At 40.1% G+C, this 20,871-nt stretch overlaps 1 protein-coding gene across 2 annotated transcripts in view; it reads left to right on the top strand.

Annotated features, from left to right (window-relative positions):
* Positions 1 to 20,871, top strand: part of smyd3 (SET and MYND domain containing 3) — a 73,864-nt gene that overhangs the window by 7,493 nt on the left and 45,500 nt on the right. For both annotated transcript variants that reach the window (XM_031846243.1, XM_031846244.1), the window contains exons 2-5: positions 7,352 to 7,415; positions 7,580 to 7,687; positions 8,040 to 8,097; positions 8,311 to 8,465. In XM_031846243.1, coding sequence (XP_031702103.1) covers positions 7,352 to 7,415; positions 7,580 to 7,687; positions 8,040 to 8,097; positions 8,311 to 8,465 — 385 coding nt within the window. The remainder of the gene's footprint in view (positions 1 to 7,351; positions 7,416 to 7,579; positions 7,688 to 8,039; positions 8,098 to 8,310; positions 8,466 to 20,871) is intronic.

Raw genomic sequence — 20,871 nt, 5'->3', positions numbered from 1 at the left:
TCCCCCCCCCCCCCCCCCCCCCCCCCCATGTTCTCCATCTCCCTCTAGTTTTCCCAGCCTCCTGCAGTTAGATACCCAGGTGTCTCAAAACATCTTGGTGTTGGCAAAACACACACACACAGCTGTATAATTTGCGAACGAAGTGATTTGCTGTAAACTGGGAACACGCCTCCCCATGTGTGTAAATGCTTAGTATTCATCAAGTAAATCACCTGCTTGTTTCGTCTTAACTGTACTTGTGAGGACCACACGTCTTAACAGAGTGTTTTCCGTTGGCCCTAACGAGGATGAACATGTATTTGTTCTGGCGTGGTTCATCTTAGTGCAACATAGTTAATGGGAGTAGTGTTTTTCCAGGAACTTCCCAGTAGAAATTTGAATAAAATGAAAGGGCTCCCTCTGGATTCACATTATTCCACTGATCTTATACACAGACAGCACATCTGATACTTATAAATTCTTATGTCTCAAACGCAAAAAGCTAAAAAGAAAACATAATTGAAGCCCTACGTGGACAGGATTAGTTTTCTGAATGACGTCTGAGATAAAAGTATGAACATGATTTCTGTCTTTCACTTAATCATTTTGAAAAGGTATGAATTGCTGTAGTCCATGACCAATCTGGAGTTTTTCCCCTTCAGTTAAATATTGCTAAGCGCCTGTATTTCTGAGTTTAGTGTTTTTGTGGCTTCTTGTTTAAATTTCAATCGGCATATCACAAAACTGGCTCAGCCGTGCTCCTTTCATCTCAGAAATATAGCAAAGTTCAGATCTACTATTTCATTCTAGGACACCATGAAAGTTATTCATGCCTTTGTCACAGCCAACTCAGATGATTAATCCCCTTTTTACTTGCGTAACTCCGTTAAATTTCAATTCTGTTTGTTCAAAATCCAACTGTCAGGCTTTTAACTGGGATCAAACCACATCAGTGCTCACATTTCTACTGATTTATTGTCTTTCTTCACTCCGGCTTCTAGTACGAGCTTTTACATTTCTTGGTATCACCTTGAGTACATTGCATGGAAGAGCTCCAATACTTAAACTATTCACACTAAAATGAAGTTATTCTACATGTCCCACCAATATGTCAGAATGCTAGATCATAGCCTTTTAGCTTTTCTCAGTTTTTTGTATTTTGTGTAAATCAGATTTTTAGCTTTTGCATTAACCTGGATTTACCAGATTATATTTAATCTGATCTATTTTATGTTTGAATGTTGTACTTGGATAGAATTGTTTAGGATTAGTTAACTACTATAGAAATGACCCAACCTACACTAAAGAGACCAACGCGTTCTGAAAAGGTCTTTAGGCAGTACGAAAACACAAAAAGTACTTTTACAAAAGGATAGATGTTCCCTTCAGGTCATATTTTGTGAACATGTGCATGTGTGTATGCATATGCACTCTCATCATCATGATAATCAGGCCATGAGGAGACTCGTCCCATAAGAGTCCCCTCCGGTGTCAATGAATCATCCTCTAAACAACCATTAAAAACCCAGCAAGGGCTCCACGATGCTGTGGATGCAGCACAGCTGGCGTCTCTCACACTCTCTCTCTCAAACACTCACACACACTGGCAGCAGTGCTTTACATGCCAGTCACCAGTCTACACTAAACTCGCATGTTGATGTGTAGCTGAGCTGCGGATGCCTACAGTGTGCCGAGTGGTTCAGATCTGCGTCGGCTGGACTATCGTAGCACAGATGCAACACTGGATGGCAGTAGTGTCCCTTCAGGAAGCTCATTTGTTGAATTCTCATGCTTACATTCTCTCACATTTGCTCTGCAACTCACGGCAGTAGAAGTGCTGGCAAAGAGAGGATTGGCTTTGCTGCATGAGGAAGAGCTCATTTGTTTTAACAGTCTTCACTATCAAATATACAAGAAGTGGCTCGAGCAGACCAGAGACGGGTTTCTGTATGTGAAACATCAAGTGCTGTTGTAGTTTTCTAGTATTCTTCAACCACCTTGAAGGCATCTGGAATATTGCTGATTTATGTTCATATTTGTCAGGAATTTACGTACATACATACATACATGCATCGCACACCACTAGTTGTCATGGGGGAGTGAGTCGTACCGTGCTGTGTTGGCCACTCAGCCTGGAAATGAGAAAATCCACTCAGGCACGGCCGGACAGCCCAGAAAACAGGACCCACTAATTATTAACATACACAAGCAGGCGTACACACACACACAACACACAACTAAATCTCTCATGACTGCAGTACAGCAACCAATACTCACGGGAAATTAATTACCATGCTACACACACACACACACACACACACCAACAGAGACATGCTGAGGTAGGCCTAATTAGGTGTCTGATAGCATAGATTTAACAAAATTGACCACATATACACACATCTGAGTGCACACATTTATGCTCTTGCATATCAATGAGGAAAACCAGCGTCTTTCAGTCACCTCCTCTCCTGTCTGGTGGCAGTTTTATGTCCTTTTATTCTTCTGTCCTGTCTGTCCCTGCACAAGGCCCTTTGAAAACAATCTACTTTTCAGGAATTGATGATGGCTGCATGTTTGACATTTTGCACAACTTTAGAATTGACTCATTTGCATGTTCAAACTAATATAGTGCTGTTGTTTAGAATAAAGTAGGCACAATATACATACTATATATTATATGCAAATAGATATTTATTTGTCTCATTACTTCAGTGACTTGCCTATCTAAGTTGTCTTCTTTTTAAAACGTTTTGCCAATTTATATTTTTTTTTACAAAATACACCTGAACTTATTGAGAGATATATAGAGATATATAATGTTTAATTTGAGCAAAATAACACAAAGTTAAAGCAACCAGGGTTCTTTACAATTAGTGACATAATCTTGAGTCCATTGGCTCCCTGCTTTTTGTCTGTTTCTGAGAAAACAAGGCGCTCCATGTCATTCTCACTATAGATTCATTTCTGGATTACTTAGTCAATAAAATATATATATATATATATAAATATATACAGCACGCCATCTTTCTCGAACCCAAGGTGACATTGTCAAATCATATCAAACACAATAAAGTAGCCGGTCCATTTTTGCTAAGTACGCAACTTAAGCCGTTAATAATTCAAGTTGCTTGTGGTGGTGTGGTAACTGCTAAGTTTTGTAATCAAGATATTTTGATAAATTTGTTATTATCCCACTCCTAGTGTGTAGTATATGAGCGATAAAATGAGGCATGGCAGAGAGAACGACCCAATTACTATGTTAAGGAGGGAAAAAGAAACCAAATAAGAGAGTATTACATTGAGAGGAAGAGGAGGGGCTGCAGAGAGAGAGAGAGAGTGTGTCTATTTCTTAATTCAGTCTTCTACATGTTCCTAATGAAACCCATCTAATGTTATTCATGAGTTTTCCTACTGTGCCTGCAGTCCAACCATGGACCTGCCATCCACAAGACGATCACTCCACACAACATCTGACAGGGAGGGAGAAGAAGGGCGGAAGAAAGTGAGAGGGAAAGAAAGGGAGGAAGAGAGGGTGGGAGATGATGGAGGAAAAGAGGGAACATAAGAATAGAACATGGCTGAAGATGAGGCAGATGTGCTTCATGGGAGAAATCGTAATAATCTCTGTATGAAAATGATTGTTCTTATTCTTAAGTATGGCTCCATTGAATGCTAATGAACTGCCAAAAACTATATAAGCATGTTTATGTATTTCTTGCCGTCTTTTCCGGTTTATTTTGATCCGTCTTGTTCTGTTGTTATCCACATCTATATTTGGACTACGTTGAATCAGTGTGCGTATCGTACTGTGTGTGCTGTATGTAGCAGCGTATGTTCTTGTTGGTTATCGCCTGGAGGCCAGAGCAGAGTCGTCTGTGTATTTGAATCGAGGAGTAATGTGTGTGAATTGTACAGAATGTATGTTGATGTTTGTCGTTTGGGATTCAGGAAGAAACGGTCATTCGGAAGAACATTTGGCTGAACTGTTGAACTACAAGATGGTACTATAAAAATATGTGTTTTTATTGTCGTTATGGTCTAGGGATGCACCGTATTGGATTTTTGCCAATAAACCTGTGATGTTTTCTAGTAAGCTCACTCGAACTCACCCGACCCGCGGAGTTGTTTGTCGGTCTGCCCAGCGCTACTGCGTGAACTTTCTCTGTCATATCGCAGGAAATGACGTGCCGATATCGTCTTGCATACTTATGATGAAGCTAAAATTCAAGATTTCAGATGGTCATGAAATCACGTTGCCAATTGGAAAGAATCTGAGAGTCAACAGTAAACATTAGTTTGTCATATTTCTACTGTCCCACTCTCCCACTTGAAATGAGAAAAAAATATCTGTTTTTACGAGTGTCGTACAACCCGAGGGGAAATATTAAATTATGTTTAGCCATGATACAACCTTTGCAGTCCTGCTGATATACCTGAATCATGTGACCGATATCTATACTGTGTGTGTGTGTGTGTGTGTGTGTGTGTGTGTGTCTGTCTGTGTCTGTCTTCGTGGATACCTTGAAAATGCTGAGAGCTTATCAGCCTGGAGGCGGTCACCATAACAACAGTTGCTGAGGTGCAGCTGTGCATTAATGTTTCTTAGTAACGACATAATATGTAGTTACTAATACAATAATGTATATTATACAGTATTGGACTGATGTTCTGTCTGTTTGTCTCTCTCTCTGTTCTCTTCTCTCCTCTCAGTGACTCAGTTGTTGCATCTGTATTTCATTACTATCAGAGCTGACAGTGGTGTTACAGTGGTTTTACATATCTTGTACATTTTCTGGTAACTCAATTTGAGAAACTGCACAAATATAATAACCATATGGGAAAGCCTGTTTTTTGGCCGATCTAGTGAATTGGATACCTGTCAAATCAAGTTACTTCATCACATTGACGCAGCAGGCGTGTACACTCAGTGTTGCCATAAAACTGTCCTGCTCATTGATTTCAACGTTCAGCATTGCTTACAACGGCCTGTAGTTGATTCCCCAGTATACAAACAGTATGGCAGAATCAAATGTCTATCGTCTTGTGCCGTATATCATCAAGTGCCCATTTTGGATTGACATGGATGTAAACTGCCCCTTGATGTTAAATCTTGTTTAAAGTTGTGTCGTTTCCAGGTATAACCAATATAACAGCATTGAGCCCCACCTATATGTTTATGAATGTTAAAGTCAAGCATCATTACAGTAGGGGAGAATTTTATCTCCTTGATACATCCAAAGATATAAACACATTTTGACAGGTTTAGTTATGGAAATCTACTGTATCGGATATCAAAACGACCGATACGTGAAGGCAGCACAGCTCTTTCAGCATGTGATTGCCTTCTGAAGGGCAACCTTTCCCCACAAAGTTCAGCTGCAGGGAACACGTTCAGAACTAAGAAGGGTGGCATGGTCAGCGTCAGCCGTGCTGTCTGGGCTCCTGGAATATGGATGGACTTCCTGTGGCTGGCAGCTTGTGATGTGACCAAACTCTTAGTGTCTGAGTTATGTACTCAGTTCATCTGTTGAAGCTGCACAGAACCTGGCTGTGTTTAGGTCTGGCCTGCCCCTATCTGTTGTTATTGCATTGTGTCCCATACTGCAGGCATGTGCTTCTTAAACCGTGGGTGGCTTCCTTGTTTCTGGTGGGTCTCAACGTGACAAGAATAGCAGTGTTTTCTTGAACCTCTGCACCCACAGCAGCACAACAAGAGCCTGGTAAGAAGAGGTAAAGGAGGAGACGGATGGAGAGGAAAGCTGTAAATCACAGAAACTAAGAGGGCGAGGACGAGAGAACAAAATAAAGGAGTGTGTTTTGGAAATTTGTTGAAGCCTGTGGGGGGGCCTCAAGCCAAATGCAACAGTCCAATCTGGTGGCGCACTGATAAATGGTCAGAGGAAACACTTAACTTTTGACACTAATATTAACAGGCAACAGCCTTCTGTCAGACCCACGCTGTGTGAGTGAGTGTGTGTTCATATTACACATCTGACATTGCCTTTAAGGTCCTCATAATGTCATCTACAGCATTCATAAGTATGTCCAATCTAATCAAATGTCCCATATTCAGTATGATAAGCCCTGGGCTAATGTATTATCATCCATCAAAGCATGTTCTCCATTACCTCATTTTGTGTGTGTAAGCTCATAATTCCATCCATTGTCAGATCTAATTAGCAGTATTTTATCATTTTCTCTCCCTCTCTCTCATCATACGATAAACCACACAGAGCGACTTCTTACCGTATATGAGCTCATGCCAAATGAGCTTCAGGCGCCTCTGCTCAGCCTGACTCCTCTGCACTTTTGCTCCAATGTTGGAATGACACGAGTAATGCAGAGAAATCCTTCACACTCACAAAATTGAATGCGAGATGCCAAGCATGTTGGAGTTGCCAGTTGTCAGTACTTGTCTGTGTGAATTGCAGAGACTTTCATTACGACCATGTTTAATAAGATGAAATCGTAGTTGTGAGACCGAGCATCTGGCAGATGTACTGTACCTGAACCTAAGCCCAAAAAGACGATGTAAAATGAGATTGTCAAGCTGTGCAGACACACACGGTCCAAAAATCAGTTGTTACAGAGGTGAGATTAGAGGTTATAGTCTTGGAAAAACCTGCTCTGTGGGGCGTCCTCGTCATCTAGTGGTCGCAGACGTAGACCATGCAATCGCAAAGTTCCTGGTTTGTTTTCAGCAAGGGCTTTTATTGTCTGCATGTTTTTCAAGCCTGTCTCATTTCTGTCATATTGTTGGTGTTCTTACAAATGTCAAAGGGATTTTGAATCTCTGTGTGTGTGTGTGTGTGTGTTTTCTCAGTGTTGCTCTCACTACTGACTGTAATTGGCTGTGTGAAGCAGACAGTCACTGCTGTGCAATGGCTTGTTATCAGACTGACAGGCAAACTGGAAAGGACAGCGGTGTCACACACTGAGAAACACAGCAGACCTCGGAGGCAGGAAACACACACACACACAGGCGCTCAGACACATGCAAGTGCTGTGATACTAACAGGCTGCGACAGTGAGGAGAGTTGCTCTTAGACGAGATGGGTGGGTAGATTAAACTAGATAATGGATGCACACGGTCAACTTGATACAGCAAATAGAAAAGGATAAGACATCGTTGTTGGGAAAAGGTCAAGACAATGACAGGAACATAAAAGATGGTTGAACAGATATGTGCATATGTTTGGTAGTGTAGCAGTGGAACAGTTTCTATCCAAACACATGATGCAACATCAGTGATTTTTGAAATCTAAAGTGCTGGTCCCATTCCAGCTCACTGAGTCGTTCACTTGTTGAGAAAAGCTAACAGGCCTAACAGGCAGCAGAATTAACTAATGTTTTTCTTTCTCCTTCTGTCTAGACGTGAGACCTTGTTGCGGTGTTCCCAGTGCAAGATGGCTCGCTACTGCAATACCACTTGCCAGGTATAGTGTGTGTGTGTGTGTGTGTGTGTGTGTGTGTGTGTGTGTGTGTGTGTGTGTGTGTGTGTGTGTGTGTGTGTGTGTGTGTGTGTGTGTGTGTGCGCATATGAAAGTAAGTGTGTGTGTGTGTTTTTGGATCAATTTGTTGAATTTCCCTTCTCCCGTAGAAACAAGCATGGTCTGGCCATAAGAGAGAGTGTAAATGTCTGCAAAGCCTCCTACCCAGAATTCCCACTGACTCAGTCCGTCTGGCGGCTAGACTCATCTTTGCCTTGGTATGTTTCTCACTGTGTTAGTCACAACTTTACTTTATAGTTGTGGAGGAATGTACTTTACTTCTTTGATATGAAAACTCTGTAACTTCAGATATTTCGATTTATTCATGTGTTTACTTCCACATTAAAGGCACCAAAGTTGGTTTTAGGAAAATTCCATTTGCTCTTGCTCCCCTTGAAAGTCAATGCATAGATAAAAAAGATCTGTGCAACAAAACAAAGCTGCTTTTCTCAGCTTATAAAGGAATTCATGCAACAGGAACAATATGCTTCAGTGAGTGCCACACATAGTGTGTAACAATTGCAGAAACTATAACAACATGCTCATACCGACTCTTCTTTTTCTTTCTAGCTAAGTCCATCTAAGAGCAGTAGTGAGGAGCTCTACACTTTGGAGGAGCATGAGTCACGTAAGTATATGTCTGTGTTTTGCCCAAGGCTAATGCCAGTGGCGTTAAAATAAATAAATGTTGCTCTCTCCACTGTATTGAAGCACAAATGTCGAATCGGATAAAATTCCGAAGTGAAGACATTTTGGACAGACATGGTTGTAAACTGCAACATGACTGGTTGATGGAGGTATTCGACTCTTATTCTTGTTTTTTATAAACATTATTTTACAGACCTGAGTTCCATGTCTGAGCACAAGAAACAAGGTGTGGCTCAGCTGACATCCATGTTAGAGCTGTATCTACAACAGGAAGTACCTGACCTGGCACAGGAAGTGACGTCAGCACTGCCACCTTCCTGCCGAGAACCCTTCAGCCTTATTGCAAAGGTGGGCTAAATGCTTTTAAACACCATACATGATATACAGTATACTCACGTTTGCATTTGTGTATATGGTACGTAGACACACATTCACCTTGGCACTTTCACGCACACACAAGTTCAAACATGCCTGCTCGACCAGTGCACAAAAAGACAAATACAAGCAACTGTTTGATGCTGCTAGCATCCCCTGCTGCGTTTGGATGGACCCCAACATATGTCTAAGATCTTCCCAGCATCTGTGACTATGTCATTGTGTGTGTGTGGGTGTGTGTGCGTGTGTGTATTCCCAGAACAACCTCAGGTCTAATTCCCTTAAAACACACCAGCTGCCGTCACTAGAATTTAAACCGCAAATCATTATGTATGCAAGGATGTCTGGATTTTAACCTACCTCTGTTATCTGTTAGCTGGTGTGACTCCTCTTTGAGATTTTTAGCTCCAAGGTGTTTGAATTCCAACGTGTGTGTGTGTGTGTGTGTTAATTTTGTTCGTCACATCACAATCATTGTATGTGTGAGTTTTAATTGAAAGCAGCTACGTTACATGGATGTTCTACACTCAGAGCAACATCTGCTTGTTTCATAATGATTTTCCAACATCCAAAATGTAATTTAATTTTGACTGTAGTTTTGGCATTTCAGAAGATAGTTCTACAGAGCAAAATGTACAACATGATGTGACGTGTTTTGTAGCCTCACTGATGACAAGGTTTTAGAGCTAGCAATGGTTATCAGTTGGTCGTTCCAAAACTTTGATTCATGCTCAAAATATTTCGATTAATACTGGATGTATTGCCATGAATTTTGGTACAGACATTCATGTTCCTGAAGTCGTTTAAGTGTGTTAGAATGACAGCCACTGCAATTTCAAACACTTCCATTTTTACATTCACTTCTCCATGACTGCTGAGGATAAACCACAAACTTTGGCACTTACAATCTGCTTTACAGCCTCACAGAGCTGCTGGTGTTTCTGCTGACTCTTTTATGTGAATCTCTGCAGTTCTGGAGAATTTAATTTCTCAAACATAAACATATTTATGTGTGTGTGTTTATGCATAATTTATTAAGAATTATGCAGGTGGTGGAGTGAGAAGGTAAGTGAGAGAGAGTAATATCTTAGCTGAGATATGAATGTGTGTGTTTGTGTGCGAGGGATTGGATTGTGAAGCTGGGAAACCTGGAAAGCTGCTGATTAAATGCGGTTCAAGATACCGATGGGAATTCTGCTCCAATCTGAGGGAGATGAAGAGCAAACAACACTGTGTGGATCGTAGAGAAGTAGAGGAGGACAAAGATTATGAGAGAAAAAGGAGTGGGGAACAGAGAGAGATGAGAGAGGGAGAAGAGAGGAGGAAGTCACACAGATAGCGAGACTTAAATGTACAAAGTGTATCAGAACATGACATGTAAACAGAAATTGGAGGGCTGGGTAAGCAACTTTATGAAAGTAGCTCTGAAAATGAATATGTCAGTTGACAGTAGATACCTATCAAAAACAACTTTAATAATTCAGCAGTTGGTGTGACAGAATGTCTGCAGTGTTTATACTGAATATACGACTGTTAGACTTGTGTTTGAACACGTTTGTGTATAAAATACTTGACGATGTAGTGACTCGGAAATTATGTTTAAGCTGATGACACACTATATACTTCAGCAGCTATGAAAATGAAACACGGAGACCACAAGAAGTGTGACTGGTTCCCTGTTTCATTACCTCTCAATTATAACCTCTCATTACTGCTCTATACAAAAAACTATATATATATTCTTCAAAGGTTATATTATGATCTACATTGATTTATTTATTCATTGATTTATTCAGCGGCAGTTGTTGTGTTTTGCCTCCTTTGCGGAGAGTCTTGGTGTATTTTACTTTCAATAGTAGTTCATAAATGGGCTATTCTAACAGAAAATGAACCCTCAACAATAACCATGTGACACATTCAGAAGGAATAAATTGCAGTTATCATCCATTTGGTGATTTGGATGAGAAAAGACTTTAAAACCTGGTTTGGTGGAGAAGTCAGTTTCTCAGATGTCTAGATTACATATAACCCTTGTTTCAACAACATACAAGTATATTTCATTTTTGAAAGATATTCCTTTAATAACTCTGATTCTGGGTCAGAGCTATTAAATCACTATATTAATATGTGAAATATTATCTGTAATATACACTACACCACATTTTGCATTTATAAATCTTCAGCTGCAGTATAGGTGAGCTATAAATTATCTCCCATAATGGAAGAATCTATAATGTGACTGCAGGAACACCTTGACAAAGAAGTAAACCCGGCTTTATATTTCACCCACATAACACAGCCTTGTATTGCACTGAAGCCCTGTTTTTTGTCTCATGCATTGATGTTTACATTTCTCAGCTTGTTTGTGAAGGGAGTGGCTATCATCTGAGGCATTAAAACATTGCACCATGCACATGTATCATATCACGCATGTTGTGATGTGAGCATGTAGATGTATTGATCTGTCTAACTCCTATATTCAGAAATAGCAACCAGCTTCCTAATACCTGTACATTATGAACGGTGTATCAAACAGGACAAAGAGATGACACAGAAAGCAATATTTACATGTATCTGATGGTGTGCTGTTCTCACTCACTCACTCACTCACTCACACACGCACACACACACACACACACACACACACACAACATATAGCGCAACAAAAATGGAGAGAGCTTTAACCTGTGTGTCATTTGGTTTTGCCAATATCCAGAATGGTGTTTTCTAGACAGCCAATAGGGGTCACTGTGATTTCATGGACAGCATCCTGTATTGGCTGTTAAGGAGTAGAGAAGTCCTTCATTATGCGTCCTCTGTCTTTATCCTCTCGACTGTTTTCTGTTTCTCTCTTATCTGCTCTAACTGTCCATGAGCCTCTCTCTCCTTTGTCCTTACGTGTCCTTAAATCTCGTTCCATGTTTCTCTCCTCATTATTTTTCTCTACACATGCAGCTCTTTTTCTTCTTCCCTCTTTCTTTCTCCTCTCTCTCCTCCTCCCTCCCTTATGTGCTCCTTTAAATGTCTCTAGTACATAACAAATTAGGAGTTTACTGTTGTGTACTTGGAATGTTCAGTGTGCTTAACAAAATAGGTAATTTTACTATAAATGTGTGTGTTCGTGTACGTGATGCGCACGTGCTGGGAGTCTCTCACAGTGGGGGAGTTTTTGGTGCTATATAAAGCCATCCTTTATGCTATAATCTATTCCCTTCACAGAACACTAATAGTGTTACACAAACACATACATGTATGCACACAGACACACACAATGAAGTAATGGCACAGCATCATTACTGCTGTTATTATACCCAAGGGAAGCAACAAAGGAGGGAGTGTGTATGTTTGTGTGTATTATGAGCTGTATATCATGCAGTGTGTGTGTGTGTGTCTGTGTGTGCATGTGGCACTGTGCAGCTATGTGATGCAGATAGACTGCGGAGGGGCGGGTGTGTGCCTGCACCAGGTTTTGGTCAGATGAGATCTGGCTGCAGCACATTTTATTGCTTCCCTCAAGCAACTTCCCCTCTCTGGAGTGACTGTGTGTGTGGGTGTGTACATGTGTTTAAAGATGCAATGCATAAGAACTGGTCAGCATTTTTGTTGAAAAAGTTAAAGTGAACTAACATTATTAACCAAATGTGAAGAGGTTACAGTGTTGACGGTATGTCATAGTCGCCGATGTATTGCGTTGCAGAGCTATCTACTGCAATGAGCGCGCTAACCAGCTTGTAATACCACTTGCTCCTCAACAGGCGATAGTGAGTCACTGTAGCGTCCAGTCTGCCCTCAGTCCAACATGAGAGGACGAAGAAGTAGAGCTACCTCGTGGTCTTGTCAATAACATATCCATGATCTGTGTGTGGTTTGATAGTTTTTTTTATTTTTTATTAAAGCTAAAGTGGCGGACCTTAAAGCCCCTGGTTAGTGGCACAGTAAACACAAAGATGGCAATCGTTAACTATAGGCCGACGACATGCATGAAAATGATAAGATAGCAGTGTTATTTTGACCTGCTCTGAGTTTCAGCAGTTTGGTAGAATTTTGCGTATTTTTGCCTTGCTGTTAGTTAGTAGTTGGCCTTATTTTTAACAAACGATGACTATAAATTTAGATTGTATGGAGGAGAAACGCTTCCCACTATTTATTTGGAGCATGTGGCCTGATTTTACACAGTGCACCTTTAAGCTACCATGCGTATGTCCAATTACATACTTGTAATTCACTTGTTTGTTTACAGTAACAGTAGCTGTATGTGTATTCCTACATGCATACCTTTATGTTTATGGATCCTTCCTATCATAAACTCTGTGTGTGTGTGTGTGTGTGTCTGCACTTACCAGCCTGTGAAAACTTATTTTCATGCTGCATCAGCCCTTGCTGCATTGAGACCCATTTTTCACACATAGCCCTTACATGTCATGTTACCCAATTAAACACACACACACACACACACACACACACACACACACCTCTATCTGCTCTAAACCTGCTCCTCTGTGTCTTGTTCTCGCTCTCTCAGCTTCATTCATTCTCCTGCCTGACTATCACTTCTCTACTTCACTTACATTCCCTCTTCTCATTCACTCTCAGTTCAAGTCTGTTAAACTGCAGCTTTTGATACGAGAGTTATTTATAGCTTTTGAGCGACACCTCACAGACAGTTTTATGACAGGCCAATGCCAGCATTTGAATTTTATGAATCTTAAATTCTAGGACCACTAAAACACATAACAATATGACAAGATGGTGATATACTGTTTCATAAAATTCAAACTGCAGAAAGCGCCTGCATACTTGTATGCTATGAAAAGTAGTTTGTAGATAAACAGTCTAAGCTTGTAACAGAGTGTGATTTTCTGAAGAAAAAAAAAACATGATCAGCAGCATCAATAACCTGAAAAGCAGGGCTGCAACATGAGCTAGATAGCATGCCTCATCTCCACTACAGTACATGCACAACAAGATGTTCATTGTGACTTTTCAATGTGAGCATTCATCAAGACATGAACAATGGTTCCAGATAATGTCTGTGATGAAACAAAATATGTTCAGTCCAGGAAAAAATACAAACTATGACTTTGCATAATAACTCTCCTGTTAAGTTTGATCTCAGAGGAAACACTGTCTTTGTCCATGTCGGTGTTTTTCTGAGCCTGGGACGCGTCCCAAAATTGCACTGTAGAATTTATTTATTAATGGAAACTTCTTGAAGTCCTAATTACAGTAATTTTTTGTATTTATCTCATATGCCTGATATGTAAAACAAGCTGAATGCAAATTGGTTCTTAATCATTCAATCTAAATATGACAACCTGACGACAACCCATTCATTATTTTAGTTGTTTGTGGTCAGAACATTCAACTTGGAGTGGAGAGGAGATGCAGGATTGAAGGACGAAGATGATGTCCTGAAGAAGGAGAGAATGAGAGGATATGCATCAGAATTTTTTTTGCATTAATTCTGTAAGAAGAAATGGCTTGACAGAAAGTGTTGTGGGAGGAACGGGATGAGATGTGGCATAACAGAAAGTAGGAAAATCAGGAGGGAAGAGGAGAGTGAGGATAAGAAAAATGAATGTGGGAGTGCAGAGGGAGAAGTCTCACAACCGAAGACAGAAGGTTAAATCAGAGAAACAGAGGGCTAAGGGAAGAATAAAGGCCAATGATGGAAAATGGGCAATACCAGAGAAATAGAGGATGCAATAAAAAGAGGGAGAGAAGAAAAATGGGGAAAGTGAAAAGGAGGAAACGAGTGGATGAAGAATAGGAACAGGGAGTATAAACTCTGCTCAATAAAAGGTTTGAAGTAGCTGTATTTACGGTTCTGTGTGTATGAGGCTGTAAGGGGCTCTTGGGAAACAAGCACACACACACTTACACCTCTCGTCTGACCATGCTGGAAGCATGGCAACTCCCCATGGAAAAGTATGTTGTATTGTTTATTACCTATGTATAGAGACAATTTATCACAGATATGCTACACACACACACACACACACATATCTGATGTCATGACCTGATGTCATGTGTGAGTGTACAGCCAATACATTTACACCCCTGCTGAAAACTGTTTTGGCTTCAATTACACGAGCAAAAATGAGTGTGTGTGTGTGTGTGTGTAGTTTTCTGTGCGGGTATGTGTACTGACTCTCATTTTGTGTGTTGGGCTTGTTGTAATATAACTTGTGTATATCTGTGTGTAGGTGTAATTCTCTGTGTGCACAGAAGTGCGTTGTGGATGTGTGAGTGTTACTTCTTGTTTGCGTGTAGGAGTAATTTATTCTCATTGCTTTCCTTTATATTTATTGGCCATCTGTTGAGCAGCTAAATGAGATGCAGACACCGTCAAACTAGCATACCTTAACAAATGGAAAAGTTATCAACTTCCAAATTTGTTAAGTGGGAGAAAGTACATCAAATGCAGAAGTACGAATAACTTTATTTCTGAATAAGGGAGGAAGATGTCAAGGAAAGAGGGAGATAGGAAATTACAGGCCGTTTTTCAATTAAAGGATTTAAATGTAAAGATTTTAATGAGATAAAGAAAAGTACAACAGATGTTTTGCCCTCCTACATTAGCATGTTCCTGCATCTTGGTGCATGTGTGTTTGCCTGTCAGTGGTGTGTTAAGTCATTACAATAATCCTTGTGTGTGTGTATGTTAGTATGTTCAGCCTTATCTCTCTAACATTTCACTGGTCTGCCATTGTCACTGGCAGTGCCATGGGCGCTACCTAATTAGCTTAAGCTTTGCAAAATCACACACACACAGCTTAGTGTAATGACTTTAAGTCCATCATGAATGCAGTCACAGACTGTATAATAGGAAGAGAGAATAAAAACCATTTGTTTAATTGACTTATATTGGCTGCATGTGTGTGGGCTCAGGGTGAGGAATGACCTGTAAGAGATGGAAATGACAGGAGGTTACCAAGACAAGAGAAGGAAATGTTGACATGAGTGAGAAAAGAAAAGGGGATAGAGAGATGGCAGGAAAAAAAGAAAGCTCGGAAAGATTAGGCGCAGAAGAGTTTGGAGGAGCAGATTAAAATAAGAATAATTTTAAATACAAATCTGGATTCGTTGTTTGATTCTTCAAAATAATTTGAGCAGCAATATGTTGGAGGAGATAGGCATGTACAGCCTATATGCATGTTTTTAGTATGTTCTGATGTGTGTTATGTAGTGGTGTGTGTGTGTGTGTGTGAGTTGGGGGTGGGGTTGGCTTAATGAACAGCTTTTGGCTCCAGCTGCGACAGCCACTATCTCTGTCGTCTCCTTTATCCTCCCTCGCGCTTTCTCTCCTCTCTCCTCTTTCGCTCCAACGTTTACAGTAATTACTGTTCTTTGGTGGTTCAGAGGGATGGAAACCGGGATAGAGGCTGATAACATAGCAGAGTGTGAGTGTTTGTGTGTTGTGTATTAACAGGGATGTTCCAGAAAGAGAGATTCATAAACCAGTTTTATCTCACAAATGTCCTTCACGCCGAACACTGTGACCGGGGAAAGATTTGCTTTCTGCTGTTGGGGTGAAACGGTCTGCACACGTATCCCAACCTTGGATCATGACCCTTAACAAGAACAAGAGTCTGAAACTGCTGTGTGATAAAAGGTTAAACACGGCTCTTGTAGCAACAGCAGGATTACTAGAGATTTACTGTGACTGTAAATAGTAGATAGCGACTATGGATTTTGCCTTTTTAGTCATACATTACACGGTCCAATTGTAAAGATATTTAAACATAATTATGAAGCGTATGTTTTCACTTTAACTACTAACAAGTTGCCAAGATAAAGTAAAGAAATCCCATTCATTTCATCAGCACCGTCACCATGTTGAATCTCCAGTGTTTGGTTTCAGGTGTTTTATGCTTGCATTGGTTGGTCACTCACCTGCAGTATTAGCTGTCGCGTTTGTCATTACTCAGGTTATCAGCTGCTGTACCCATAATCCTTTTGTCCCTCTTCTCACAAAGGACAAATAAATGCTATTTAATTAAGGCTAACAGTGAATGAAGGACCATATTATCTGTTGTATTGCAAATACTGATGTCACACAAATTGTGCTTTCAGAGGGTAATTATTTCATTCTCGTTTGACATCTTGAATTTTAATCAGGTAGTTATCCAAATCCAAAGGTTAAAAACATTTGACATAGGTTCAGCCTGTCGCAGATAGCCAATGTATTTCTGTCCTTTGGCCCAACGCTAATAAACATAACTTACAATATAAACATGTAGAGGGATGGAAACAATAACTTTGAGAATCTAAACAGCTCCGTAATAGTTCTTACCTTTTGCACATATATGTTTGTTCACATGATAGTGTCTAGCTCCTGTATGTAGGATACAATGTTTTCTTAGAACATTGAAAAGGAAGATTTCCAGCATGCACATATTTCCAATATACAAATTCTGCCTGTGCCCTTATTCATACAGGGTTATTTTTATAATGCTTGCTGAACATGTAATTCTATTATTTCCAACATTCATATTTTAAATCTGCACTGGGTGGAGAGATGGACCCATGAGATTTAATGAGTTTGTATCCTTGCCACACTCACGCACGCACACACACACACACACACGCACACACACACATATACCTGTCTGGAGCCGGCTGGCCAGCCTAATGCAAGATCAAACAGCATGGGACGTTTCTTAATCTTTTAACAGTTAGACTGGCTCATTGGGATGAGTGCACTTACTCCAGATGGCCAGCCTGCCTCTGATAGCAGCACCTACTTCTTATATCTCACAGCTCATGTTTTGGTGTTTGCTACAATATTGTTTCCCAGCTAATGTTGTTTCTGCATTGGCATATTTGGGCATTTACTGTGTACAGACAAAGTTACATATTTTTTGGGGTGAAACCAGCTTTTTTAGGATTTTATTGTCAACCTAAATTATATTCTTCTTTATGGGTTTATTCGCAGATGTCCATTCTGTTTTTGTTTGGACAGTATAACTAGATACCTGTGAAGCAGGTGTTCCTTTATATTCCTTTTTTCATCTTTTTCATTTTCCTATTTTGGGCTCCAGGAAAGTTACTTTATCAGCCTTGTAAGCATGATCCTAAAGAATATTACCCATGAAATCCGACCCTCTGAAAGATGATGTCTCGAGATACATTTGTTTTTATTACATGCTGAAATGCTATATGTATCACCTAAACTCTTACAGCCTGTTTGTGTGTGTGCACATTCCACTTAAACACAGTGTTTGGCATGTGTACATGCACGGTTTACAGAACGGATCTATTTTCAGTGTTTAATTAGTCTGATCAGGAGGAACACAATTCACCCTCGCTGTGCTTAATATTATCATCCAATGAGGATATACTAGATATCTTTGACAAATGCAAGTCGCAGTAATGTGATACTTTGAGTGATTTATTTATTTATTTATCCGTCCACAGTGAGGTCAGAACACAGGATCAGCCTCAAGTGCGAAACAGAGTTAGCTTTGGCTGTCGGTCTCAGTGCCTCAATGAGCTACAGAAAAGGTGTCCATGTTATCACAGGTTCAAGTGTGCACTTCTTCACCCACACATCTCCTCTCCCTGTCCTGCTGTCTGTCTCTGAGGGTCGTTATGTAAAGCCTCCATGAAAGCTGCCTTCTGAAACAAAGACACTGAAGGCTGTAAAGTATTCAGCTGAGGGATGCTTAACCATCAATCCTGTTATTTCCATCCTGAATATAAATGAGTTTCCTCAGGGTTCATTCCCTCGTTCTCCCTCTCATCTGTCTCTCATCTTCCTCTCTCTGTCTCCTCTTCTTAAACCACAGCCAAACACTAAACTCTCAGTTCTATTCAGGGACAGTGAGACACACCTCTCCGACTTTCAAGTTGTCTGTGTGCGTTTGCTGCATTTGTGTCTTTGCCATCGTTTAAAGTGCTTAAAAAAACTTGGAAACCCACAGAGCCTATTTGCAGCACCTCATGAAGAGGATTATTTGTAGAGTCAGGGACCAGCACAAGTTTAGTGTGTCTGCTTGAGTTCTATGTACATTAAATAATTGTCCCGCAGTGGCTGCTGAGGTAAGAGCTCAGATGCGTTTCGTGGTTGAGATTTTTAGCCCTCCCCTCCCGAATGGGCATTCATGCTGTGCTTGCTCTTGTTAAACATCAGCAGCTTATCAGGAACACAAATAAGACTGTGTGAATGTGGATGCATATATACACACACATGCATATATACACACACACACACACACACATTTTAGTCTCTCCATTGTGTCATTTCCATGCCTCCTGTAAAGACACCACAATTTAATTAAAAAAATGAATTTTACAGTAAACTATCATTTCTGTCCAAATACATAATGAGTTACTGTAAAGCATCAACTAACAATGTCCGTTATCTCTTTTTAAAAGATAACATGGCAGCACTTGAGAAGCTTTTGTAAAAGCCACAAACAAAATATACTGAATAATACTTCAACAGTATAATTATGCTTCTTGAACAACTAGTTTGATATTTTGGGAAATATGCTTATTAGCTTTCTTGCCAAGAGTTAGACGAGGAGATTTATAACAGTCTTGTCTTGTCTGTAGGTAAATGTATACAGCCAAAGGGTTGTTGGCTTAGCTTAGCTTAGCTTAGCATAGAGACTGGAAGCAGGAGAAACAGCTAGCCTATAAGTGGTATAAAAAACCAGCACCACTGAAAGTTATAACTTAGGCTTGTTATATCTCATCTGTTTAATTTGTACAACAGAAGTATAAAAACAGGCTTTCTTTTTATACGGGGGGTTAAGTGATTGCACCCTTATCACATGTTTAATTAGTGCGAATAAGTAGACAAAGTGCGTACTATTTTCCGTAACGTTATGCTTACACTTACTGTTTTACAGGGACATTTCGGAAAGAAAACACAGCACTCACTCTATGCTCAGACATTCGTTTTTCCCCGCTGGCTTTGGTTGTTTATTTTTGGGATCCTGAAATGTGTTTCCAGCGCTCCCCTGTTCATATGTCGCCCAAAGCTTGGGTGTAAAGTTACACATACTTGTGCTGCTTCCTCTGGAGCAATTGATTCAGCAACTTCATCCCAAAAGAAACGGTAATTCCTCCGCACTGTATTCTGGCTCATCTAGCCAAAGTAGCCCCAAATGTCCGATTCCAGCATTACAATATTATAATCGCTTTCTTCCATATCTACAGGAACATTGCCTTCTGCCACGGTCTTCCAGTGGTTGTTTTGATTAAAGAGCGTTGAGGAGTGGTGGGGGTGGGCATACAATAAATGCGGAAGTACAATCTGTAGTTTGAACAAACAGCGGGGCCTCTGGGTACTGGCCACATGGAGGGACTTTCAACATTGTTCATTTTCAAATTCTACCCACATTGAAATCCTACAAAGCTGGTTGAAAATCAGCAAAGCATTCCTTTAATGATATTGTATAGTTTCCATCCGTTTTATACAATGGATGGAAAATGTCAGCTTTGGATAATTCAGAAAGATGGAAATGTAGCAAAGTGAAGAAGAAGCACGTACACAGTACAATGTGTGGAATCTGCACGTTTGCTGTTTTCTGTAATGTCAAACACTTTGTCATCCTTACTGCTCACTATCCTCACTGTCTGCCTCTCCTCTCCCCTCTACTGAAAAGCTGTCTTTGATGCTGGCATTTTTTAATGTTCAAAACTAATGTTTATACACAGCTTTACCTGTGCTAATAGATTTAGTACTCATTTTAATAGAGATTTTCCATCCTTTTTTTGGTACTACAAACTCTGAGATTTGAAGACTCTTGTGCCAATGACTTATGGGAACTGTAGTCGTTGAATATAATTGAGTTGAATGTAATCATATGATTGGAGGATTAATGAGTTAGAGACCCATTTAGCTTGAGCAGAATACTCATAAGTTATTGATACGAGCATGTTTCTTGCTTTTTTGGAAGATTGATGAGTAAAACATCAATACAACATTTTCTTAAAGAATTGTCTGGAAATAATGTTTATTATGTGCCTTTGTCATTTCTGGGTATAATGTTGCTCCAAGAATGATAACCTCTATGCATGTATGTGTTTGTTTACAGTAGTATTGTGTAGTGTAGTAGTGTGTGTGTGTTTACCTCCACAATAGCACAAAACTCCCTATATGAAGGTCGATCGAGTGCTCCTCTCACACACCTCTACTTGGCTCATCTCCCATTGGCTGGTAGCCAGTGTTTCCATGGAGATGGAACAAAGAATAAAGTATTTTATACTCAAAGATTAGTTCTTTTTAATATACGGTATATTGGGACCATTGTTGGTTAGAAAACAACAGCCGGGGGAGGGGATACTATTCCGAGAAAAAACGTTTCATTTCTGATGAAAGTAGCTAATTTACAAGATCTATATATCTATAGATCTATCTATCTAT

Source organism: Anarrhichthys ocellatus, unplaced genomic scaffold (assembly GCF_004355925.1).
Source record: "Anarrhichthys ocellatus isolate YVR2014 unplaced genomic scaffold, GSC_Weel_1.0 scaffold6, whole genome shotgun sequence".
NCBI lineage: Eukaryota > Metazoa > Chordata > Actinopteri > Perciformes > Anarhichadidae > Anarrhichthys > Anarrhichthys ocellatus.
This window is presented reverse-complemented; position numbering and strand designations above follow the sequence as displayed.